This window comes from Oncorhynchus kisutch, linkage group LG17 (assembly GCF_002021735.2).
Source record: "Oncorhynchus kisutch isolate 150728-3 linkage group LG17, Okis_V2, whole genome shotgun sequence".
NCBI classification, from domain to species: Eukaryota; Metazoa; Chordata; class Actinopteri; order Salmoniformes; family Salmonidae; genus Oncorhynchus; species Oncorhynchus kisutch.
This window is the reverse complement of record NC_034190.2, coordinates 80623551-80650795: the sequence shown is the minus strand read 5'-3', so window position 1 is coordinate 80650795 and position 27245 is coordinate 80623551. Positions and strand designations below refer to the sequence as shown.

Genomic DNA, 27245 nt, shown 5'->3' with positions numbered 1-27245 from the left:
GAGAGGAGAGGAGAGGAGAGGAGAGGAGAGGAGAGGAGAGGAGAGGAGACCTCCACTCGTTCCTCCACTGTGCTTCTTGTGCCTTAAGACCCTGAATCAAGAAGTGAGCGTTCATTCACAGCTGCCACCGTAGCTACATTTAATTCAAATTTACATCACTACATTCATATAAAGCCTTTGTTAGCTTAAATCAGTACAGTTTAATAAACAGCAGGAACATTAACCTTGCAACATCTGGAACTCTTTTAAGCCACATGTTTATTCAGTGTTATAACGTTTGATAATCTGACACTGATTATACCTCACCATCAGTGCTCGATTTTGCACCTACATTATTGCACGTTTTTGATTACACTTTTTTTTACCATATAAACCCCAATATTAATTCTCAGTGTTTTTACCGTATAAACCCTAATATTAATTCTCAGTGTTTTTACCGAATGAACCCTAATATTAATTCTCAGTGTTTTACCGTATAAACCCTAATATTAATTCTCAGTGTTTTTACCTTATAAACCCTAATACTCATTTTCAATGTTTATTTTTTTCTGTACCCCCCTCTGCCTCAAACTCAAATACATCTCCACACGAATGTTAAAATGAGATTTCACAGTCTGTAAGATGGATCCTTAAGCTGCAAGTCGCCTAACACGTCTCCAGAATCCTTCCATTCAGAATCCTTCCAATCAGAATCCTTCCAATCAGAATCCTTCCATTCAGAATCCTTCCATTCAGAATCCTTCCATTCAGAATCCTTCCATTCAGTAGGGTACCATGTCACACTTCTTTCAAAGTAGTATACACAAACATCCAGGTGCAGGTGCAAGGTACAAAAAGTAAACTGCTGGAATGTTTCTCACGCTCCTCCTCCATTGGTTGCCTCACATTCGGGAAACGACTACTATCAGGATGCCTCTGACTCCTGTCAAACAACCTCTAGTCATCTCCAAAAAACTCAAAGGAACTCAAATGTTTCTGAAACACGTCAATGTAGAAACTCCCTTTCTTCCGGGGATAGTTAGATATTGTTGTGCTCCATCGGAGGCTTCTGTGGCAGCTGGTGCTTAACCATCTGCTCTAGTGGAAGCTGCTGCCCTTCTTGTGATGGCGAAGGAGCTGGCGGTGAGTCCCCGATCGGATTAGGATTCCCGTTCCCATTCTGGTTCTCGTTCTCCTTCCTGTCCTTCTCACTAGGCTGGTTCAAGATGGCGGATACGTCCTTACAACAGAAGTACTGCTTCCAGATCTTCAGGAAAGCGTCGCGAAACTTCTTGATGCGGAAGGCGTAGACGATGGGGTTGACGGCTGAGTTGCCGTGCGTGAGCAATATGGCGATGTAGATCAGGAACAGGGGTTTGTCGCAGGTCGGACAGAACAACGTGATGCAGTTGATGATGTGGAGGGGAAGCCAGCTGATGGCGAACAGGAAGAGAACCAGGGCTAGGGACTTGGCCAGTTTGAGTTCCTTGTCGTAGTACTTGTTGGGGTCGGTGTGGCTGATGGTGCAAGCCTGTAAGAAGAAATATTATCTTGGTTTAGTATTCTTGTTATTATAAATTAATAATCATTACGATAGGTATTTTACCCAGATACTCAGGGAAATAATTCCTAGTGCTGTAGATCGTAATGTAGGTGCCAGTCTGTTATAGATGGCAATGTAGGTGCCAGTCTGTTATAGATGGTAATGTAGGTGCCAGTCTGTTATAGATGGTAATGTAGGTGCCAGTCTGTTATAGATGGTAATGTAGGTGCCAGTCTGTTATAGATGGTAATGTAGGTGCTAGTCTGTTCCTACTGCTGTAGATGGTAGTGTAGGTGCTAGTCTGTTCCTACTGCTGTAGATGGTAGTGTAGGTGCTAATCTGTTCCTACTGCTGTAGATGGTAGTTTAGGTGCCAGTCTGTTATAGATGGTAATGTAGGTGCCAGTCTGTTATAGATGGTAATGTAGGTGCTAGTCTGTTCCTACTGCTGTAGATGGTAGTGTAGGTGCTAGTCTGTTCCTACTGCTGTAGATGGTAGTGTAGGTGCTAGTATGATCCTACTGCTGTAGATGGTAGTGTAGGTGCTAATCTGTTCCTACTGCTGTAGATGGTAGTTTAGGTGCCAGTCTGTTCCTACTGCTGTAGATGGTAGTTTAGGTGCTAGTCTGTTCCTACTGCTGTAGATGTTAGTTTAGGTGCTAGTCTGTTCCTACTGCTGTAGATGGTAGTTTAGGTGCTAGTCTGTTCCTACTGTTGTAGATGGTAGTGTAGGTGCTAGTCTGTTCCTACTGCTGTAGATGGTAGTTTAGGTGCCAGTCTGTTCCTACTGCTGTAGATGGTAGTTTAGGTGCTAGTCTGTTCCTACTGCCGTAGATGGTAGTTTAGGTGCTAGTCTGTTCCTACTGCTGTAGATGGTAGTGTAGGTGCTAGTCTGTTCCTACTGCTGTAGATGGTAGTGTAGGTGCCAGTATGTTCCTACTGCTGTAGATGGTAGTTTAGGTGCTAGTCTGTTCCTACTGCTGTAGATGGTAGTTTAGGTGCTAGTCTGTTCCTACTGCTGTAGATGGTAGTGTAGGTGCTAGTCTGTTCCTACTGCTGTAGATGGTAGTGTAGGTGCTAGTCTGATCCTACTGCTGTAGATGGTAGTGTAGGTGCTAATCTGTTCCTACTGCTGTAGATGGTAGTTTAGGTGCCAGTCTGTTCCTACTGCTGTAGATGGTAGTTTAGGTGCTAGTCTGTTCCTACTGCTGTAGATGGTAGTGTAGGTGCTAGTCTGTTCCTACTGCTGTAGATGTTAGTTTAGGTGCTAGTCTGTTCCTACTGCTGTAGATGGTAGTTTAGGTGCTAGTCTGTTCCTACTGTTGTAGATGGTAGTGTAGGTGCTAGTCTGTTCCTACTGCTGTAGATGGTAGTTTAGGTGCCAGTCTGTTCCTACTGCTGTAGATGGTAGTTTAGGTGCTAGTCTGTTCCTACTGCCGTAGATGGTAGTTTAGGTGCTAGTCTGTTCCTACTGCTGTAGATGGTAGTGTAGGTGCTAGTCTGTTCCTACTGCTGTAGATGGTAGTGTAGGTGCTAGTCTGTTCCTACTGCTGTAGATGGTAGTTTAGGTGCTAGTCTGTTCCTACTGCTGTAGATGGTAGTTTAGGTGCTAGTCTGTTCCTACTGCTGTAGATGGTAGTGTAGGTGCTAGTCTGTTCCTACTGCTGTAGATGGTAGTGTAGGTGCTAGTCTGATCCTACTGCTGTAGATGGTAGTGTAGGTGCTAATCTGTTCCTACTGCTGTAGATGGTAGTTTAGGTGCCAGTCTGTTCCTACTGCTGTAGATGGTAGTTTAGGTGCTAGTCTGTTCCTACTGCTGTAGATGGTAGTGTAGGTGCTAGTCTGTTCCTACTGCTGTAGATGGTAGTTTAGGTGCTAGTCTGTTCCTACTGCTGTAGATGGTAGTTTAGGTGCTAGTCTGTTCCTACTACTGTAGATGGTAGTTTAGGTGCTAGTCTGTTCCTACTGCTGTAGATGGTAGTGTAGGTGCTAGTCTGTTCCTACTGCTGTAGATGGTAGTGTAGGTGCCAGTCTGTTCCTACTGCTGTAGATGGTAATTTAGGTGCTAGTCTGTTCCTACTGCTGTCGATGGTAGTTTAGGTGCTAGTCTGTTCCTACTGCTGTAGATGGTAGTTTAGGTGCTAGTCTGTTCCTACTGCTGTAGATGGTAGTTTAGGTGCTAGTCTGTTCCTACTACTGTAGATGGTAGTTTAGGTGCTTGTCTGTTCCTACTACTGTAGATGGTAGTTTAGGTGCTAGTCTGTTCCTACTGCTGTAGATGGTAGTTTAGGTGCTAGTCTGTTCCTACTGCTGTAGATGGTAGTGTAGGTGCTAGTCTGTTCCTACTGCTGTAGATGGTAGTGTAGGTGCCAGTATGTTCCTACTGCTGTAGATGGTAGTTTAGGTGCTAGTCTGTTCCTACTGCTGTAGATGGTAGTTTAGGTGCTAGTCTGTTCCTACTGCTGTAGATGGTAGTGTAGGTGCTAGTCTGTTCCTACTGCTGTAGATGGTAGTGTAGGTGCTAGTCTGATCCTACTGCTGTAGATGGTAGTGTAGGTGCTAATCTGTTCCTACTGCTGTAGATGGTAGTTTAGGTGCTAGTCTGATCCTACTGCTGTCGATGGTAGTTTAGGTGCTAGTCTGTTCCTACTGCTGTAGATGGTAGTTTAGGTGCTAGTCTGTTCCTACTGCTGTAGATGGTAGTTTAGGTGCTAGTCTGTTCCTACTACTGTAGATGGTAGTTTAGGTGCTTGTCTGTTCCTACTACCGTAGATGGTAGTTTAGGTGCTAGTCTGTTCCTACTGCTGTAGATGGTAGTTTAGGTGCTAGTCTGTTCCTACTGCTGTAGATGGTAGTGTAGGTGCTAGTCTGTTCCTACTGCTGTAGATGGTAGTGTAGGTGCTAATCTGTTCCTACTGCTGTAGATGGTAGTGTAGGTGCTAGTCTGTTCCTACTGCTGTAGATGGTAGTTTAGGTGCTAGTCTGTTCCTACTGCTGTAGATGGTAGTTTAGGTGCTAGTCTGTTCCTACTACTGTAGATGGTAGTTTAGGTGCTAGTCTGTTCCTACTGCTGTAGATGGTAGTGTAGGTGCTAGTCTGTTCCTACTGCTGTAGATGGTAGTGTAGGTGCCAGTCTGTTCCTACTGCTGTAGATGGTAGTTTAGGTGCTAGTCTGCTCCTACTGCTGTCGATGGTAGTTTAGGTGCTAGTCTGTTCCTACTGCTGTAGATGGTAGTTTAGGTGCTAGTCTGTTCCTACTGCTGTAGATGGTAGTTTAGGTGCTAGTCTGTTCCTACTACTGTAGATGGTAGTTTAGGTGCTTGTCTGTTCCTACTACTGTAGATGGTAGTTTAGGTGCTAGTCTGTTCCTACTGCTGTAGATGGTAGTTTAGGTGCTAGTCTGTTCCTACTGCTGTAGATGGTAGTGTAGGTGCTAGTCTGTTCCTACTGCTGTAGATGGTAGTGTAGGTGCCAGTATGTTCCTACTGCTGTAGATGGTAGTTTAGGTGCTAGTCTGTTCCTACTGCTGTAGATGGTAGTTTAGGTGCTAGTCTGTTCCTACTGCTGTAGATGGTAGTGTAGGTGCTAGTCTGTTCCTACTGCTGTAGATGGTAGTGTAGGTGCTAGTCTGATCCTACTGCTGTAGATGGTAGTGTAGGTGCTAATCTGTTCCTACTGTTGTAGATGGTAGTGTAGGTGCTAATCTGTTCCTACTGCTGTAGATGGTAGTTTAGGTGCCAGTCTGTTCCTACTGCTGTAGATGGTAGTTTAGGTGCTATTCTGTTCCTACTGCTGTAGATGGTAGTTTAGGTGCTAGTCTGTTCCTACTGCTGTAGATGGTAGTGTAGGTGCTAGTCTGTTCCTACTGCTGTAGATGGTAGTTTAGGTGCTAGTCTGTTCCTACTGCTGTCGATGGTAGTTTAGGTGCTAGTCTGTTCCTACTGCTGTAGATGGTAGTTTAGGTGCTAGTCTGTTCCTACTGCTGTAGATGGTAGTGTAGGTGCTAGTCTGTTCCTACTACTGTAGATGGTAGTTTAGGTGCTTGTCTGTTCCTACTACTGTAGATGGTAGTTTAGGTGCTAGTCTGTTCCTACTGCTGTAGATGGTAGTTTAGGTGCTAGTCTGTTCCTACTGCTGTAGATGGTAGTGTAGGTGCTAGTCTGTTCCTACTGCTGTAGATGGTAGTGTAGGTGCCAGTATGTTCCTACTGCTGTAGATGGTAGTTTAGGTGCTAGTCTGTTCCTACTGCTGTAGATGGTAGTTTAGGTGCTAGTCTGTTCCTACTGCTGTAGATGGTAGTGTAGGTGCTAGTCTGTTCCTACTGCTGTATATGGTAGTGTAGGTGCTAGTCTGATCCTACTGCTGTAGATGGTAGTGTAGGTGCTAATCTGTTCCTACTGCTGTAGATGATAGTTTAGGTGCCAGTCTGTTCCTACTGCTGTAGATGGTAGTTTAGGTGCTAGTCTGTTCCTACTGCTGTCGATGGTAGTGTAGGTGCTAGTCTGTTCCTACTGCTGTAGATGGTAGTTTAGGTGCTAGTCTGTTCCTACTGCTGTAGATGGTAGTTTAGGTGCTAGTCTGTTCCTACTGATGTAGATGGTAGTGTAGGTGCTAGTCTGTTCCTACTGCTGTAGATGGTAGTGTAGGTGCTAGTCTGTTCCTACTACTGTAGATGGTAGTTTAGGTGCTAGTCTGTTCCTACTGCTGTAGATGGTAGTTTAGGTGCTAGTCTGTTCCTACTGCTGTAGATGGTAGTGTAGGTGCTAGTCTGTTCCTACTGCTGTAGATGGTAGTGTAGGTGCTAATCTGTTCCTACTGCTGTAGATGGTAGTGTAGGTGCTAGTCTGTTCCTACTGCTGTAGATGGTAGTTTAGGTGCTAGTCTGTTCCTACTGCTGTAGATGGTAGTTTAGGTGCTAGTCTGTTCCTACTACTGTAGATGGTAGTTTAGGTGCTAGTCTGTTCCTACTGCTGTAGATGGTAGTGTAGGTGCTAGTCTGTTCCTACTGCTGTAGATGGTAGTGTAGGTGCCAGTCTGTTCCTACTGCTGTAGATGGTAGTTTAGGTGCTAGTCTGCTCCTACTGCTGTCGATGGTAGTTTAGGTGCTAGTCTGTTCCTACTGCTGTAGATGGTAGTTTAGGTGCTAGTCTGTTCCTACTGCTGTAGATGGTAGTTTAGGTGCTAGTCTGTTCCTACTACTGTAGATGGTAGTTTAGGTGCTTGTCTGTTCCTACTACTGTAGATGGTAGTTTAGGTGCTAGTCTGTTCCTACTGCTGTAGATGGTAGTTTAGGTGCTAGTCTGTTCCTACTGCTGTAGATGGTAGTGTAGGTGCTAGTCTGTTCCTACTGCTGTAGATGGTAGTGTAGGTGCCAGTATGTTCCTACTGCTGTAGATGGTAGTTTAGGTGCTAGTCTGTTCCTACTGCTGTAGATGGTAGTTTAGGTGCTAGTCTGTTCCTACTGCTGTAGATGGTAGTGTAGGTGCTAGTCTGTTCCTACTGCTGTAGATGGTAGTGTAGGTGCTAGTCTGATCCTACTGCTGTAGATGGTAGTGTAGGTGCTAATCTGTTCCTACTGTTGTAGATGGTAGTGTAGGTGCTAATCTGTTCCTACTGCTGTAGATGGTAGTTTAGGTGCCAGTCTGTTCCTACTGCTGTAGATGGTAGTTTAGGTGCTATTCTGTTCCTACTGCTGTAGATGGTAGTTTAGGTGCTAGTCTGTTCCTACTGCTGTAGATGGTAGTGTAGGTGCTAGTCTGTTCCTACTGCTGTAGATGGTAGTTTAGGTGCTAGTCTGTTCCTACTGCTGTCGATGGTAGTTTAGGTGCTAGTCTGTTCCTACTGCTGTAGATGGTAGTTTAGGTGCTAGTCTGTTCCTACTGCTGTAGATGGTAGTGTAGGTGCTAGTCTGTTCCTACTACTGTAGATGGTAGTTTAGGTGCTTGTCTGTTCCTACTACTGTAGATGGTAGTTTAGGTGCTAGTCTGTTCCTACTGCTGTAGATGGTAGTTTAGGTGCTAGTCTGTTCCTACTGCTGTAGATGGTAGTGTAGGTGCTAGTCTGTTCCTACTGCTGTAGATGGTAGTGTAGGTGCCAGTATGTTCCTACTGCTGTAGATGGTAGTTTAGGTGCTAGTCTGTTCCTACTGCTGTAGATGGTAGTTTAGGTGCTAGTCTGTTCCTACTGCTGTAGATGGTAGTGTAGGTGCTAGTCTGTTCCTACTGCTGTATATGGTAGTGTAGGTGCTAGTCTGATCCTACTGCTGTAGATGGTAGTGTAGGTGCTAATCTGTTCCTACTGCTGTAGATGATAGTTTAGGTGCCAGTCTGTTCCTACTGCTGTAGATGGTAGTTTAGGTGCTAGTCTGTTCCTACTGCTGTCGATGGTAGTGTAGGTGCTAGTCTGTTCCTACTGCTGTAGATGGTAGTTTAGGTGCTAGTCTGTTCCTACTGCTGTAGATGGTAGTTTAGGTGCTAGTCTGTTCCTACTGATGTAGATGGTAGTGTAGGTGCTAGTCTGTTCCTACTGCTGTAGATGGTAGTGTAGGTGCTAGTCTGTTCCTACTGCTGTAGATGGTAGTGTAGGTGCCAGTCTTCTCCTACTGCTGTAGACGGTAGTTTAGGTGCTAGTCTGATCCTACTGCTGTAGATGGTAGTTTAGGTGCTAGTCTGTTCCTACTGCTGTAGATGGTAGTTTAGGTGCTAGTCTGTTCCTACTACTGTAGATGGTAGTTTAGGTGCTAGTCTGTTCCTACTGCTGTAGATGGTAGTGTAGGTGCTAGTCTGTTCCTACTGCTGTAGATGGTAGTGTAGGTGCCAGTCTGTTTCTACTGCTGTAGATGGTAGTTTAGGTGCTAGTCTGTTCCTACTGCTGTCGATGGTAGTTTAGGTGCTAGTCTGTTCCTACTACTGTAGATGGTAGTTTAGGTGCTAGTCTGTTCCTACTACTGTAGATGGTAGTTTAGGTGCTAGTCTGTTCCTACTGCTGTAGATGGTAGTGTAGGTGCTAGTCTGTTCCTACTGCTGTAGATGGTAGTGTAGGTGCTAGTCTGTTCCTACTGCTGTAGATGGTAGTGTAGGTGCTAGTCTGTTCCTACTGCTGTAGATGGTAGTGTAGGTGCTAGTCTGTTCCTACTGCTGTAGATGGTAGTGTAGGTGCTAGTCTGTTCCTACTGCTGTAGATGGTAGTGTAGGTGCTAGTCTGTTCCTACTGCTGTAGATGGTAGTGTAGGTGCTAGTCTGTTCCTACTGCTGTAGATGGTAGTTTAGATGCTAGTCTGTTCCTACTGCTGTAGATGGTAGTGTAGGTGCTAGTCTGTTCCTACTGCTGTAGATGGTAGTGTAGGTGCTAGTCTGTTCCTACTGCTGTAGATGGTAGTTTAGGTGCCAGTCTGTTCCTACTGCTGTAGATGGTAGTTTAGGTGCTAGCTGATTCTGCTCTTGCCAACTCTTTATAGAATTGTCATGTTTGGCGAGATAGTACAAACAGATGTGGAGCCAGGCTACATAGATAGGGCTGGTCACCTCACCTTCTTGTTGAGCTGCTTGTGGATCATGTAGAAGATCTCTGTGTAAATGACCAGCATGAGGAGTAAAGGAGGCAGCACCTGTAGTGGAAACATAATCCGGTCCTGGTTAACTCCAGTACCACGTTTTACCCCATGCACTAGTTGAGCTACACAACTACTTAACAACAAATTATATATGCTTTCTGTGAAGTTCAACAAACAACATCAGACGCCCTGACTTCCATTCTTATGAACATAACATATACTACATAAAGAGAGATGTTATAATACCCAGTTGATATACTACATATAGAGAGATGTTATAATACCCAGCTGATATACTACATACAGAGAGATGTTATAATACCCAGCTGATATACTACATAAAGAGAGATGTTATAATACCCAGCCGAAGAAGTTGAAGTAGACCATGTAGTCCATGCTGATTACGTTCTCAAACTGACATGTGATGATGAGATCCTCGTTCAGAGAGCCGTTCTGCTGCAGCCTGCAGGGATGGATGGGGGGGGGGGGGGGGGGGGTTATGTACTTCTAATTGAGTATATTATAGATACACAGTATCAATAGCAGAATTAGAAGCGCTGAACTATTAGACAATTCTTATTACTAATGGGCCCTGTTCAAAAGTAAGCTATTTCGGACACAGCCAATGTCAAACTGCAATTAACAAACAACACAAAACTAATTTAAAATACATAGCTACCTACCTCCAGAGGTTGTTCCAGCCCAGCATGGGGGTCAAGCCCACGATGAAGGCCACAGTCCAACACACCACCACCGCCACGGCCGCTCGCTGCTTTGTCACCACACGCTTGTAGCTGTAGAGATAGAGAGAAACCAGCCGGTTAGGGAGTTAGTCTCCTCTACCGTAATACAAGGAGTTAGTCACCTATACTGTAACACAAGGAGTTAGTCTCCTCTACCGTAACACAAGGAGTTAGTCTCCTATACCGTAACACAAGGAGTTAGTCACCTCTACCGCAACACAAGGAGTTAGTCACCTATACCGTAACACAAGGAGTTAGTCTCCTATACCGTAACACAAGGAGTTAGTCACCTATACTGTAACACAAGGAGTTAGTCTCCTCTACCGTAACACGAGGAGTTAGTCACCTACACCATAACACAAGGAGTTAGTCACCTCTACCGTAACACAAGGAGTTAGTCACCTATACCGTAACACAAGGAGTTAGTCTCCTATACCATAACACAAGGAGTTCGTCTCCTATAACATAACACAAGGAGTTAGTCTCCTATACCATAATACAAGGAGTTAGTCTTCTATACCATAACACAAGGAGTTAGTCTCCTATACCATAACACAAGGAGTTAGTCATCTCTACCGTAACACAAGGAGTTAGTGTCCTCTACTGTAACACAAGGAGTTAGTCTCCTCTACTGTAACACAAGGAGTTAGTCACCTCTACCGTAACACAAGGAGTTAGTCTCCTCTACAGTAGCACAAGGAGTTAGTCACCTACACCGTAACACAAGGAGTTAGTCACCTATACCATAACACAAGGAGTTAGTCACCTCTACCGTAATACAAGGAGATAGTCACCTATACCGTAACACAAGGAGTTAGTCACCTCTACCGTAACACAAGGAGTTAGTCACCTACACCATAACACAAGGAGTTAGTCACCTCTACCGTAATACAAGGAGATAGTCACCTATACTGTAACACAAGGAGTTAGTCACCTCTACCGTAACACAAGGAGTTAGTCACCTCTACCGTAACACAAGGAGTTAGTCACCTACACCATAACACAAGGAGTTAGTCACCTATACTGTAAAACAAGGAGTTAGTCACATATACTGTAACACAAGGAGTTAGTCACCTATACTGTAACACAAGGAGTTAGTCACCTATACTGTAACACAAGGAGTTAGTCACCTCTACCATAACACAGGGAGTTAGTCACCTATATCGTAACACAAGGAGTTAGTCACCTATACTGTAACACAAGGAGTTAGTCACCTATACTGTAACACAAGGAGTTAGTCACCTATACTGTAACACAAGGAGTTAGTCACCTCTACCATAACACAGGGAGTTAGTCACCTATACCGTAACACAAGGAGTTAGTCACCTCTACCGTAACACAAAGAGTTAGTCTCCTATACTGTAACACAAGGAGTTAGTCACCTCTACCATAACACAAGGAGTTAGTCACCTCTACCGTAACACAAAGAGTTAGTCTCCTATACCGTAACACAAGGAGTTAGTCTCCTATACCATAACACAAAGAGTTAGTCACCTATACCGTAACACAAGGAGTTAGTCACCTCTACAGTAGCACAAGGAGTTAGTCACCTACACCGTAACACAAGGAGTTAGTCACCTATACCATAACACAAGGAGTTAGTCACCTTTACCGTAATACAAGGAGATAGTCACCTATACCGTAACACAAGGATTTAGTCACCTCTACCGTAACACAAGGAGTTAGTCACCTACACCATAACACAAGGAGTTAGTCACCTCTACCGTAATACAAAGAGTTAGTCACCTATACCGTAACACAGAGTTAGTCACCTATACTGTAACACAAGGAGTTAGTCTCCTATACTATAACACAAGGAGTTAGTCACCTACACCATAACACAAAGAGTTAGTCACCTCTACCGTAATACAGAGTTAGTCACCTATACTGTAACACAAGGAGTTAGTCTCCTATACTATAACACAAGGAGTTAGTCACCTCTACCATAACACAAGGAGTTAGTCTCCTATACCGTAACACAAAGAGTTAGTCACCTATACCGTAACACAGAGATAGTCACCTATACTGTAACACAAGGTGTTAGTCTCCTATACTATAACACAAGGAGTTAGTCTCCTATACCATAACACAAGGAGTTAGTCACCTATACCATAACACAAGGAGTTAGTCACCTCTACCATAACACAAGGAGTTAGTCATCTATACCATAACACAAGGAGTTAGTTCTCCACACACCTATAGCTGTAAGACAAAGTAAGAATCACACAAATGTTTCTGTAAATCTCACTTGGTCTTTTAAAAGCGTTAACAATTACTGAAATGTTGACAACAAGGGCTGTAACTCCCTGCACCACAAACAAGAAAATCATGGTAGTGGACATGTTGAACCTGTATTTAATACAGCTTTTAGACATAAAGAAAAGAGCCATCCTCATTCTATGCCTTCTATTTCACCTCCCTCCCTCCCTCCCCTCCCTCCCTCCCTCCCTCCCTCCCTCCCTCCCTCCCTCCCTCCCTCCCTCCCTCCCTCCCTCCCTCCCTCCACCCCCTCCCTCCCTCCCTCCCTCCACCTCCCTCCCTCCCTCTCCTCCTCCCTCCCTCCCTCCCTCCCTCCCTCCCTCCCTCCCTCCCTCCCTCCCTCCCTCCCTCCCTCCCTCCCTCCCTCTCCTCCTCCCTCCCTCCCTCCCTCCCTCCCTCTCCTCCCTCCCTCCCTCCCTCCCTCCAAGCACTGCATTCCAGGATAATTTTTTTATTTTCATTTGAAGCAATGACGGTGATTCATGGTTTCTAAAAATTGACTACCTCTCAATATCCTCATGCAGTACAGTACTAATGTAACCTCCAAACTGTGCGCTGAACAGAGACAGACTGCAGTGATTCTTTATTCAGTAGGCTACACAATAGCTTAAGATACCTTTATTGGTCGATTGCACACAAGGTTCGCTTTTAACACAACCCCTCTGAAAGACACACATACGTACATACACCGACATGCTGCATGTATACACACATATAACATATAACACACACACACACACACACACACACACACACACACACACACACACACACACACACACACACACACACACACACACACACACACACACACACACACACACACACACACATACTGTACATACATACCAGGGGTTGGTACCAGTTCAGGGAACAGAACTGAAAACTGTAAAATAATGGCATTTTTCAAGGAACATAATCACAACCGGGAACGAAAGTAAACAATACCGTTCCGGAACAGAACTGTTTAATAACGTTGTTTTATGTTCCAGGCAAAAAATATTCTGTTCCACAAACAAATGTAACAAAGCGCCTATTCAAAGCCCTCCCTCTGTCAATCAGAATCTTCTTCCAGAGTATGCCTGACAGCTGAACATCTTTGCCAGTAAGTACAGTTGAAGTCAGAAGTTTATATACACCTTAGCATACACCTTAGCCAACTCAGTTTTTCACAATTCCTGACATTTAATCCTAATACAAATTCCCTATTTTAGGTCAGTTAGGATCACCAATTTATTTTAAGAATGTGAAATGTCAGAATAATATTAGAGAGAGATTGATTTATTTCAGCTTTTATTTATTTTATCACATTCCCAGTGAGTCAGAAGTTTACATACACTCAATTAGTATTTGGTAGCATTGCTTTTAAATTGTTTAACTTGGGTCAAATGTTTCAGGGTAGCCTTCCACAAGCTTCCCACAATAAGTTGGGTGAATTTTGGCCCATTCCTCCTGACAGAGCTGGTGTAACTGAGTCAGGTTTGTAGGCCTCCTTGCTCGCACACGCTTTTTCAGTTCTGCCCACAAATTTTCTATGGGATTGAGGTCAGGGCTTTGTGATGGCCACTCCAATACCTTGACTTTGTTGTCCTTAAGCCATTTTGCCACAACTTTGGAAGTATGCTTGGGGTCATTGTTCATTTGGAAGACCCATTTGCCACCATGCTTTAACTTCCTGTTGCTTCAATATATTCACAGAATTTTCCTCCTCGTGATGCCATCTATTTTGTGAAGTACACCAGTCCCTCCTGCAGCAAAGCACCCCCACAACATGACCCTGACACCCCCGTGCTTCATGGTTGGGATGGTGTTCTTCGGCTTGCAAGCCTCCGCCACCTTTTTCCTCCAAACATAATGATGGTCATTATGGCCAAACAGTTCTATTTTTTGTTTCATCAGACCAGAGGACATTTCTCCAAAAAGTACGATCTTTGTCCCCATGTGCAGTTGCAAACCTTAGTCTGGCTTTTTATGGCGGTTTTGGAGCAGTGGCTTCTTCCTTGCTGAGCGGCCTTTCAGGTTATGTCGATATAGGACTTGTTTTACTGTGGATATAGATACTTTTGTACCTGTTTCTTCCAGCATCTTCACAAGGTCCTTTGCTGTTGTTCTGGGATTGATTTGCACTTTTCGCACCACAGTACACACCACAGTACGTTCATCTCTAGGAGACAGAATGCGCCTCCTTCCTGAGTGGTATGACGGCTGCGTGGTCCCATGGTGTTTATACTTGTGTACTACTGTTTGTACAGAACGTGGTACCTTCAGGCGTTTGGAAATTGCTCCCAAGGATGAACCAGACTTGTGACGGTCTAAAATTATTTTTCTGAGGTCTTGGCTGATTTCCTTTGATTTTCCCATGATGTCAAGCAATGAGGCACTGAGTTTGAAGGTGGGCCTTGAAATACATCCACAGGTACCCCTCCAATTAGGTCAATTAGCCTATCAGAATCTTCTAAAGCCATTAATTAATTTTCAGGAATTTTCCAAGCTGTTTAAAGGCACAGTCAACTTAGTGTATGTAAACTTCTGACCCACTGGAATTGTGGTAAAGTGAAATAATCTGTCTGTAAACCATTGTTGGAAAAATTACTTGTGTCATGCACAAAGTAGATGTCCTCACCGTCTTGCCAAAACTATAGTTTTTTAACAAGATACTTGTGGAGTGGTTGAAAAACTAGTTTTAATGGCTCCAACCTAAGTGTATGTAAACTTCCGTCTTCAAATGTATGTGTGTAGGCAATCTGCCACGCCCCCTCCGAAGCGTAGCTGTAACCTACTGACGTTACAAGCGTGACTCAGAAGATAGGGAGAAAGATTTTTTATTTGAGAAGAATAGATTCACTTTTTCAATGCTAGTTCGGGATACTATAGTTATCACATTTCACATTTGATTTATTAACTACAAAAAGGTAAGACGTGTTTTTAATTCTGGTACTGCTCTGCACAAGCAAACTTGTTAGCTAGCTAGCTTCTCTGGTCCAACGTTATGCCAACTCTGAAGTTTAAAGACATTCTAAGTTCCTCCATAGAAGCCACTCCTCCATAGGTATAATTCAGTGGGTCTAATTCAGATAATACACGCCATCGCAAAATACCAAGCGCTTAAAGCCAAGCCTCCTCCTCCACCCTCTCTTGCTCTCTCTCCCCACCTGCAAAATACCAAGCGCTTAAAGCCAAGCCTCCTCCACCCTCTCTCGCCCCTCTCTCCCCACCTGCAAAATACCAAGCGCTTAAAGCCAAGCCTCCTCCTCCACCCTCTCTTGCTCTCTCTCCCCACCTGCAAAATACCAAGCGCTTAAAGCCAAGCCTCCTCCTCCACCCTCTCTTGCTCTCTCTCCCCACCTGCAAAATACCAAGCGCTTAAAGCCAAGCCTCCTCCACCCTCTCTTGCTCTCTCTCCCCACCTGCAAAATACCAAGCGCTTAAAGCCAAGCCTCCTCCTCCACCCTCTCTTGCTCTCTCTCCCCACCTGCAAAGTTCCAGTTGCATCTCGCACCAACCTTCCATCATGCATGTAAACAACTCACTGAGCTATAGATTGCCCACTCTATAGCAAACTGCTCCGCACTGCATGAAATGGTGAAATGATTTATTCATGTTGAGCTAAATAGAATGTAAAAAACAATTTCATATGTTTAAAAAGAAGCAGAAAGGAAAGATACAAACCGGTACTTTTCTTTGTTTCGAACCGGTTCAGGACTTTATTTTGCAGGTCGGGAAACAGAAAAAATAATAATGATGGTTCTGTTCAGAACTAAGCAATTCGAAAATAATTTTGGTTTCAACCCCCTCGCATCCTCCGTGGAGAGTTGCAAGGTGCTGCCCCACAGCTACTGGGGGGGCTGTTGGTGTGGGGAGTTAAGTGCATTGCTCAAGGGCACAACAGCAGGCAATAGCATCTAGGATTTGATACCAGCAACCCTCCAGTTGCTAGCTCACTTCCCGACAGGATTTTTCTGTTGGCTTTTTCCCGGTTGCTGGCTTCCATGTCTGACTGCTAAGAAAAAGTAGGCTCATTGGTATCACATTGACTTCTGTCAGTCTCATTAAGACTGCAGAACTGGCAGTGTAGCTTCACACACACACACACACACTCACACACGCTGTGGATGCTGAGGTGGTGTGTGAGTGAGAGAGTGAGAGAGAGAGGGAGAAAGAGGGAGATAGAGACAGAGAGAGAGACTCTGCATGCAGAATTCTGCAAAAATATCCTCCGTGTACAATGTAGAACACCAAATAATGCATGCAGAGCCGAATTAGGCTGATACCCGCTAATGATCAAAATCCAGAAAAGAGCTGTTAAATTCTACAACCACCTAAAAGGAAGCGATTCCCAAACCTTCCATAACAAAGCCATCACCTACAGAGAGATGAACCTGGAGAAGAGTCCCCTAAGCAAGCTGGTCCTGGGGCTCTGTTCACAAACACAAACACACCCCACAGAGCCCCAGGACAGCAACACAATTAGACCCAACCAAATCATGAGAAAACAAAAAGATAATTACTTGACACATTGGAAAGAATTAACAAAAAAACTGAGCAAACTAGAATGCTATTTGGCCCTAAACAGAGAGTACACAGTGGCAGAATACCTGACCACTGTGACTGACCTAAACTTAAGGAAAGCTTTGACTATGTACAGACTCAGTGAGCATAACCTTGCTATTGAGAAAGGCCGCCGTAGGCAGACATGGCTCTCAAGAGAAGACAGGCTATGTGCTCACTGCCCACAAAATGAGGTGGAAACTGAGCTGCACTTCCTAACCTCCTGCCCAATGTATGACCATATTAGAGAGACATATTTCCCTCAGATTACACAGATCCACAAAGAATTCGAAAACAAACCCAATTTTGATAAACTCCCATATCTACTGATTGAAATTCCACAGTGTGCCATCACAGCAGCAAGATTTGTGACCTGTTGCCACAAGAAAAGGGCAACCAGTGAAGAACAAACACTATTGTAAATACAACCCATATTTATGCTTATTTATTTTCCCTTGTGTTCTTTAACCATTTGTACATCGTTACAACACTGTATATATATATATATATATATATATATATATATATATATATATATGTATAATATGACATTTGTCATCTGTTTATTATTTTGAAACTTCTGTATGTGTAATGTTTACTGTTAATTTTTATTGGTTAATTCACTTATATATTATCTACCTCACTTGCTTTGGCAATGTTAACACGTTTCCCATAACAATAAAGAACCTTGAATTGAATTGAATTGAATTGAGAGACAGAGAGAGAGGAGACAGAGAAAGAGAGAGAAAGAAAGAAAGAGAGAAAGAAAGAGAGAGAGAGAGACAGACAGAGAGAGACAGAGACAGAGAAAGCGAGACAGAGAGAGAGAGATTAAGAGAGAGAGAGAGAGAGATTAAGAGACAGACAGAGAGAGAGAGAGAGAGAGAGAGAGAGAGAGAGAGACAGACAGAGAGAGACAGAGACCGAGAAAGAGACAGAGAGAGAGAGAGAGAGAGAGAGAGAGAGAGAGATATTGTGTGTCAGTGTATTGGGGTGAGCTAATGGCCTGGGCAATGATAAAAATGAAGATAGTCAGACAGGGACTCACATTACCATGTCTATGGCTGCAGGCTATGTTGATTGGCTGTTAGCCTTGTTGTACCTCTTCTATTGTTTTCTTCTAAAAGACGAACGTGTAACGTACAGAGTATGGTGGACAAATCAGTTCAGATATAAATGTCTGAAAATAATGTATGCTGCTCTAGCTTTAAACAGAATGCTGTTGGGCTTCACCCTGTTGGGCTGCAAACTTAAAGGTCCACAATGAGGTCGCCATTGCCCTCAATTCTAAGCAAAGTTGTGCTGCTATTTTTATTGACTTGGCCAAAGCTTTTGATACGGTAGACCATTCCATTCTTGTAGGCAGGCTAAGAAGTATTGGTGTCTCTGAGAGGTCTTTGGCCTGGTTTGCTAACTACCTCTCAAAGAGTGCAGTGCATAAAGTCAAAAAATCTGCTGTCTCAGCCACTGCCTGTCACCAAGGGAGTACCCCAAGGCTCGATACTAGGCCCCACGCTCTTCTCAATTTACATCAACAACATAGCTCAGGCAGTGGGAAGCTCTCTCATCCATTTACAGTATATGCAAATGATACAGTCTTATACTCAGCTGGCCCCTCCCCGGATTTTGTGTTAAATGCTCTACAACAAAGGTTTTTTAGTGCCCAACAAGCTTTCTCTACCCTTAACCTTGTTCTGAACACCTCCAAAACAAAGGTAATGTGGTTTGGTAAGAATTGTCCCTCTCCCCACAGGTGTGATTACTACCTCTGAGGGTTTATAGCTTGAGGTAGTCACCTCATACAAGTACTTGGGAGTATGGCTAGACGGTACACTGTCCTTCTCTCAGCACATATCAAAGATGCAGGCTAAAGTTAAATCTAGACTTGGTTTCCTCTATCGTAATCACTCCTCTTTCACCCCAGCTGCCAAACTAACTCTGATTCAGATGACCATCCTACCCATGCTAGATTACGGAGACGTAATTTATAGATCAGCAGGTAAGGGTGCTCTCGAGCGGCTAGATGTTCTTTACCATTCGGCCATCATTCGGCCATCAGATTTGACATGTTTTGTATGTTGTTGTCTTAGGTCTCTCTTTGTGTAGTGTTGTGTTGTCTCTCTTGTCATGATGTGTGTTTTGTCCTATATTTACATGCTATTTATTTATTTTTTAATCCCAGGCCCCCGTCCCCGCAGGCGGTCTTTTGCCTTTTGGTAGGCCGTCATTGTAAATAAGAATTTGTTCTTAACTGACTTGCCGAGTTAAATAAAGGTTAAATAAATAAAATAAATGAATTGGCCGATTGATTTGATATGAAAAAAAGTGTAGTGATAAGAACTTGAACTGAACACTAGTAGGTATTGTTCCTAAGAAAACCTACTAATGGATACAAACTGATAGCAGCTCAAACAGCAACCAGGGAGTGTCTAGTGTGTGATTAAGACACACACACACACACACGGTCTAGTGTAGATAACGCACATGGTTCCCATAACAACATGATGGTTTAATAACAATACAGATTGTTTCTTATCAAAATGATCCACACTGGGTATTGTTTCCTCTTGCATAACTATGTCCATGTGGGTACAGTATAATGTAGATAGTGAGAGGTGGTTGGAGTGGCATTTCAACTACTCTCTTTTGAGCTCTATAGGCCTGGGTAGATTTTACAGGTGTGGTTGAGATTGATGCATTATTTAAGTGATAATGCCAGAGAAGCCAGTGTTTGGAGGATGTATTGGCATGCGTGTTGTTAGGCCCGAGACGAAGTCAAACCTTGCCGACATATCGTCTTCGAGGACATTATCACTTTTATACAACGGATTACCAACATATTCAAATAACGATTGACATATTTTCATTAAACACGTTTTGTTGATGAATTTATTCATACTATTTCATCCTTCCACGAGATATCGTCACCGACACAAATCTAGGGTTGCTACCCAAACCGGCTGGTCGTTCGTTCTATTGGTTCGCTTGCCAGAGACCCGACCCAGTCGTTAAGGCTTTTTTTCCTAAATCTATGGACGTGATCCAGTCGTTGGTTCTCAATGTTCCGTTACCATGATGTCTGGCAATGTTCTTATCCCTTGCTTGCTAGCTAGCCAACTCTGCTAACACCGTCACGTCAAACAGTGCAGCCAGAATAACAACAAAGTAGCTGCATTTGTGTTTGTTTAATCTGTTTTGTAGTGATTTTGGGGGGGGGGGGGGGGGGGGGGGGGGGTACATCCATAACATTGAGCTAATGAGGCACAGGTTCTCCTGGCATAGAAAATGTGCTCTCTCGTCAGGACACTGTTGTTCAGAGGAGCTAGCCAACAACACAGCTAACACAATCACTTCAAACTGAATCTGGAATGACAGCAAACTGGCTGAGAAAAGCTGCCAGGCTGTCTGTCTCGTCCATTACTATCAGACAGCTGGAGATCGAATTTCAATATTGAAACAGTATTGCCAATGTAGGCAAGACAGACAGCAAGGTCAATACAAAATCTCTGTTGTTCAAAACCAAATGCTAGTCTAACAAAAAAAATGGGAGAAAATGTCTGGATGCTTTTTACAGTGGAGATCAAGTTTCTAAATTGCCTGGCTGGGCTGATGAGACAGTAGATTGCACAGTCTGATGGAACAGAGTAAATTGGCATTTCAATGTAACATCCTTTGCCGGTAATTTGTGGAATAGATACCGGCTGGAACGTGGTTTTAACCAATCAGCATTCAAGATTAGACCCACCTGTTGTCGGATTGGGTAATACTGTCTTTCATGTAGGACAACGATGATGACGATCATATGATGTAATCCAGGGTTTTTTCTGCATCAAAAAGGGTCATATGGGACCCCCATCTTGGCAGCGTAGACACATTTTATTTATTATTATTATTTATTTTATTTATTTATTTATTTTTAATTTTTTGCTAATTTCTTGCAATTCTACAAACGTATCCATGGAGCTGAGAGAATGTTTTGCTGTTTAATTCAATCCTATCCCTATTTAGGGGACTTTGAGCGGTTCTTGACGGGTTCCGACTGACATTTTGGTGTACCAAGTGCTTTGTGAACATCGCAGGGTCCAATACCTTATAATGCGTTAAAATAGGATTTATGGTATGGATGCCAGCATGCCGGAGATGAGTGGTAGTCGTGGTGTGTAGATGTGGGTGGGCGTCTATTTAAATAATCCATTAAGGAGATACACCATTAAAAAGAAATCCATTCTTAATTAAATGCAGCCTGGCTGTGCCATCCAAATTAAAGCAATAGTTGGTTATTTTGTTCATTAAACAGACAAGACACAACTACCCGATCACAGTCAACACACATAAATATTATAGTAAGAATATAATGGACTAATTACAAAATAAAATACAACAAATATTTTTCCCACGGAACTGGCGTCACAGGAACGTATGGAACCCCTGAAAAGGGATGTTTTCAAACAGAGGCCATGATTCTTTTTATCCACCTTCAATCTCTTTCCTACCCTCTTTGTTAGGGAGCAGGCGTAGGGTCTTATCTTCATCATGATACCCATAGAAAATAATAGCAATCTATATTTTCAAAAGCATGTGAGTCTCATGTTCATATCTCACAACCGCTGCATGTTTTCAACTTGGCACCGTCACGTTGAAAAGCTTACGGACAATGTCAAATGTGATATAGCGAAGCGCCTGAGTGAGTTGGGTGCGCAAATACGCAGGAACTTTCCCGAAACGGATGACACAAACAACTGGATTCGTTATCCCTTTCATCGAAATTGCAACAAGCGGTTCTGTGAAAATGTAATTTAATCAGATGCCACTGCCAGATTTCTGGATAGGGCTGCGCTCAGAGTGTCCTGCCTTGGCACATCACGCTGTTAAAACACTGATGCCCTTTGCAACCATGTACCTATGTGAGAGTGGATTCTCGTCCCTCACTAGCATGAAAACTAAATACAGGCACAGACTGTGTGTGGACAATTATTTAAGACTGAGACTCTCTCCCATACATCCCGACATTGTAGAGGACTAAGGTGTCCCCAAAAACATCTTCGGCTGCATGTCCATGGATTATAACAGCAGAAAAATCCCCGTAAAATCCAGAATTCAATTGTAATCCAATATTGGTGTCCTCATACAGAATAACGACTGTATAATCAAGGAATCATTCATTGATTTATAATTGGAAAAAGTTCAATTATACCTTATAGTACACTGCCTGATTTGAAGTGTTGTTTTCTGTAGAAGTAGTAAAAGTGTTGTGAAGGAGGTGATGACAGGTATGAGTATGAGCTGACTGAGAACTTGAGAAGGTTTAATAATAGACAAGGAAATGAAAGAGTCAATAATGACATTCGGCTATACCCCTGCCAGGAAAAGACAAGTGCATGACAAATTCCCAACAACCTCTCTATATCTCTCTCTCTCTCTTTTGACAAATGAACCATTCACAATCTCTCTCCCAAGTCAAAGGGACTTCGTTAAAAAAGGATTAAAAGCAAGTCGATCACTGTCTAAGAATATTCTCCAACAAATGGAGAATGGAAAAACGCCCTTCTGCTACTCGGCTTCTCTTCTCCCACATTCTCTCCTCCTCAGTCTCCCTCTGCTTCTTCTCAGCAGCACAGCCCCGAGCCTTTTGTTTCACCCTGGACATGGCAGCTCTAGTTTGGCAGCACTAGAACATGCAACACAGCACCAGAGGCTGTTCCATTCAATATGCATTACTAAAAATGTAATCTCTGTCACTGTCACAGACTCACTCAATTCCACTGAAAGAATAAACCAATATATCCTCATCTTTCAAAAAAAGAAAGGGTGATGGCATCTCCCCCAAAAAATGAAACAACAAATTAATTTTTTAATGTATAGGTGCTCTTTGAATATTTAAGTAGGCTGACGTGTTTTGACCTCAATGGTATCCTCTGTTGTATTCTCCTCTAATATCTCTGAATAAGTTCCCTAGAAAATGGTCAAGTACTGTAAGCTGAACAGCAAAAAGCAGCACATTGGCAGCAGAGAAGAACAGAGATGTGATTTTCTCCACTCCTCCTCACATTGGCAGCAGAGAAGAACAGAGATGTGATTTTCTCCACTCCTCACATTGTCAGCAGAGACGAACAGAGATGTGATTTTCTCCACTCCTCCTCACATTGACAGCAAAGAACAGAGATGTGATTTTCTCCACTCCTCCTCACATTGACAGCAAAGAACAGAGATGTGATTTTCTCCACTCCTTCTCCCATTGGCAGCAGAGAAGAACAGAGATGTGATTTTCTCCACTCCTCCTCACATTGACAGCGGAGAAGAACAGAGATGTGATTTTCTCCACTCCTCCTCACATTGACAGCAAAGAACAGAGATGTGATTTTCTCCACTCCTTCTCCCATTGGCAGCAGAGAAGAACAGAGATGTGATTTTCTCCACTCCTCCTCACATTGACAGTGGAGAAGAACAGAGATGTGATTTTCTCCACTCCTCCTCACATTGTCAGCAGAGAAGAACAGAGATGTGATTTTCTCTACTCCTCCTCACAGTGATGCCTTGTTAGTCTCTCATCCTACCTTCACTGCATTCCTGAGGACATAACAGCTAATTAGAGATGCTTTTATCGCTCTGCTATGGTAAGCTGTGTGTGTGTGTGTGTGTGTGTGTGTGTGTGTGTGTGTGTGTGTGTGTGTGTGTGTGTGTGTGTGTGTGTGTGTGTGTGTGTGTGTGCGTGTGTGTGCTGTCATGTTAATACCAGAATGTCAGACACCTTCCCTCTCCATGGGGCCTGGCAGTGAGGATGTGGGCATCCTAGTGACATGGATCCAAAAGGTGTTATGATGACCACCGTGACAACCACCTGGTAATCAGATCTTCCTCATCATCGTTACACCTTCTTCATCACCTCCTCCTCCTCTCCACACCTTCTTCTCCTCCTCCTCCTCCTCATCATAATTACACCCTCTTCATCACCTCCTCCTCCTCTCCACACCTTCTTGTTCTCCTCCTCCTCATCATCATCATTACACCCTCTTCATCACCTCCTCATCTCCACACCTTCTTCTTCTCCACCTCCTCATCATCATAATTACACCCTCTTCATCACCTCCTCCTCCCACACCACACCTTCTTGTTATCCTCCTCCTCCTCATCATCATTACACCCTCATCACCTCCTCCTCCCACACCCCACCTTCTTGTTCTCCTCCTCCTCCTCATCATCATTACACCCTCTTCATCACCTCCTCCTCCCACACCACACCTTCTTGTTCTCCTCCTCCTCCTCATCATCATCATTACACCCTCTTCATCACCTCCTCCTCCCACACCACACCTTCTTGTTCTCCTCCTCATCAGCATCATCATTACACCCTCTTCATCACCTCCTCCCAGCCACACCACCTTCCCCCCATCCTCAGTAGTGCATTTTATCCACCTGTTCAATTAGAGTATAACTGGTCAGTGTAGGTATAAGACATGATGAGTTGTTTTTGTTTACCTGGTTGGAATCTTGACCCTGAGATAGCGGTCAATCGCAATGGCCAGGAGGGCCAGGATGGAACTTTGCGTCAGTACCAGCACCGTGCACGCGACCATTAGGCAGCTGTAGAAGTGAGTTTGAAGTCCGATGCTGATAGTTATCGCCAAGGGGATGACGAGGGCTCCCACTGCGATATCCGCCAGGGCCAGAGAAACGATGAAACAGAATGTTGTGTCTCTCAACGATTTGTTAATTTTCACCGCCCAGACCACCATCACATTACCCAGGACGGAAAAGACGGCAATCACCACCTCCATGCCGATGTAGAGCGCCTGGGCTGGGGCGAGTGCTTCAGGCATCCTTTAAACACTATTATAGGTCCACATAAGAGAGAACTAGGTATTATTTCAATTAAAGCAGGCTTGGGAAGCGTACAAAGCAATAATTTGATTAGAGTTACACACCTATTAGTCCAAGTGCGTTATGCGTTCTACAGTGGCAACATCACTTGGGTTATTCTATTTCCATCATAATGATGTTCTGATACACATCCAGGTTGTGGAACAATTTAGCATCATATTGGACCCCCAAAAAGCAGATATAGGAATGAATAGTTAGACCTATTATTTGAATATAGTAGTAGTAGGCTAGAAGTCCCGAGGTTATCGTGGTACGCTGCAGTTCCTGTCCTCGTTCAATACCCTGTTCCACCACTTCGTTGGATCCACCTGCGCTCGGGGAATGGACCTTGCTTGCCCGGTATTGTTTATTATTTACCCTTGGTAATCACTTTAACATCTTATTTTATCTACGGTTTCTCGGTTATCAGTTGAAAAGCAGGTCGTAGTTAAAAAATAAAAATACATCTTCCATGGATAGTAATTTAGTGAACGAAACAGGACGGTCTCCCTGCTGTGGTATGCGGCGGCTTAAATCAAATGCAACCGGGCGCCCGTGCTCGTGCTCCGTGCTATTTCCCGTTCCCGTTGCTTTGAGAGTCAAAGCAGCAATGCGGTGACCTAATATAGCTCTCAGCGCTTGGCTCTAGCTCTGATATGTTTTGGTCACACGCGCTCTGATTTTCCTTGTCCATTATATTCATCACATCCCAAAGTGTTGAATTTTTGAAGCCCATTTCGTCATAATTCCAACTCTGTGAATTGCCATTGCAGGTGCATTGTTTCTTCCAAATGAGAGAGAAAATAGGGAGATAACTGTTGTGGTGCTGCCAGGACCGTCCCGGAGACGTCTCTCTCTTTGTGCCTATAGGGCGAATTGTGATGAAACTTTCTCTTTGATTGGTCTAGTAGGGTTATTCCTAGGATATCCTAGACTACTTATTTGGAATGTATTTATTCTCCCTTCTACGCCCTAACGGCTCCGGTGTCAATTCGATTGTGTAAAACGTTTCTCAAACAATCAACAGGGTGTCTCACAGCCACGTTATGATAGGGAGTGAGATGTTATGATAGGGAGTGAGACGTTATGATAGGGAGTGAGACGTTATGATAGGGAGTGAGACGTTATGATAGGGAGTGAGACGTTATGATAGGGACGTTATGATAGGGAGTGAGACGTTATGATAGGGAGTGAGACGTTATGATAGGGAGTGAGACGTTATGATAGGGACGTTATGATAGGGAGTGAGACGTTATGATAGGGAGTGAGACGTTATGATAGGGAGTGAGACGTTATGATAGGGAGTGAGACGTTATGATAGGGACGTTATGATAGGGAGTGAGACGTTATGATAGGGAGTGAGACGTTATGATAGGGACTGAGACGTTACGATAGGGAGTGAGACGTTACGATAGGGAGTGAGACGTTATGATAGGGAGTGAGACGTTATGATAGGGAGTGAGATGTTATGATAGGGAGTGAGTGGGTCGAATCACATCACTCTGATGGGATAGGTCGGTAGGAAACAATAAATAAAACACAAGGAAAAGTGGAAGAGGATTTTGTATGGTAGCCTAGACTACTGTAATGCATGTATTACACTGTTACAAGTCTGTAAAACAGTGTTAAGACTAGCAGTAGGCCTACCATTGTTTTCGTGACTACAGTCATCCAATGGACCAATCATAATGTAATTTCCAGAATAGACTAGATAACTATAAGCATATTGATTTTCAAGGTCATGAATGATCATTACAAATGAAGTTAAATGGATTATGTTCATGTTAGCACATTGGAAACAATCATTTATTTTGTATAATTGATCAAAATTAAATTCCATCTGCTCATTATTATTCCCCCAGGCCTTGTTTAAGGAAGATAATCAGAAATCAATACTGATTGCAAAACTGGTTGTTTAATATTATAGACAAAAATAAGTGTTTCCAGTCACAGTGTAGAATAATCAAGGTATTTTTTGCATGCGTTGGATCCCAAATTGCATCATATTCCCTTTATGTTGCTCCACTTTTGACAACGGCCGATAGGGTTCCAGAGCCAGCACACTATATAGAGAATAGGGTGCTATTTAGGATGCAGCCAAGATCTTATTTCGTCCAGTTTGACTGTTTCTGAGCAGCCATCTGTGAGACACTCAGCAACGTGAGGGCTGAGATCACCATAGAGAGATTAACTGAGCTACAGCGACCTTCAGAAAGTATTCACACCCCCTTTGACTTTTTACACATTTTGTTGATTTAAAAAGTGGGAATAAAATGGATTAAAAATGTTTTTTTGTTGTCAACGATCTAAATAAAATACTCTCATGTCAAAGTGGAAGAAAAAGTTGTAAAACAGTTATATGAAATGAAATGAATATGAAAAATTAAACACTATTATATCTTAATTAGACAAGTATTAAATCAAGAATCAACTTTGGCAGCGATTACAGCTGTGAGTCTTTCTGGGTAAGTCTCTAAGAGTTTAGTTGTTGATCATTTGCTAGACTGCTATTTTTAAGTCATGCCATAGATTTTCAAGCTGATTTAATTCAAAACTGTACCCAGGCCACTCAGGAACATTCAATGTCATCTTGGTAAGCAACTCCAGTGTATATTTGGCCTTGTGTTTTAGGTTATTGTCCTGCTCTAAAGGTGAATTTGTCTACCAATGTCTGTTGGAAAGCAGACTGAACCAGGTTTGCCTCTAGGATTTTGCCAGTGGTTAGCTCTATTCTGTTTCTTTTTATCCTTAAAAAAAACTCCCTA

At 43.3% G+C, this 27245-nt stretch overlaps 1 protein-coding gene across 1 annotated transcript; it reads right to left on the bottom strand.

Annotated features, from left to right (window-relative positions):
* On the bottom strand, positions 1-25330 carry adora1b (adenosine A1 receptor b). The gene is made up of 5 exons (XM_031794751.1): positions 24100-25330; positions 9757-9867; positions 9434-9536; positions 9050-9127; positions 1-1510 (listed from the first exon to the last, which is right to left on the bottom strand). The coding sequence occupies exons 1-5, from the start codon at positions 24438-24440 to the stop codon at positions 1019-1021; spliced, it is 1125 nt and encodes a 374-aa protein (XP_031650611.1). The 5' UTR covers positions 24441-25330; the 3' UTR covers positions 1-1018.
* Between the last annotated feature and the right edge of the window lie 1915 nt (positions 25331-27245).

Bases quoted from the DNA above. Each gene is read 5' to 3' on its own strand.
- adora1b (XM_031794751.1), bottom strand. From the start codon at position 24,440: ATGCCTGAAGCACTCGCCCCAGCCCAGGCGCTCTACATCGGCATGGAG. The intron at 9,868-24,099 runs GTAAACAAAAAC...CTATCTCTACAG, and splicing joins AGGGTCAAGATTCCAACCAG to CTACAAGCGTGTGGTGACAA. The intron at 9,537-9,756 runs GTAGGTAGCTAT...CCATCCCTGCAG, and splicing joins GGCTGGAACAACCTCTGGAG to GCTGCAGCAGAACGGCTCTC.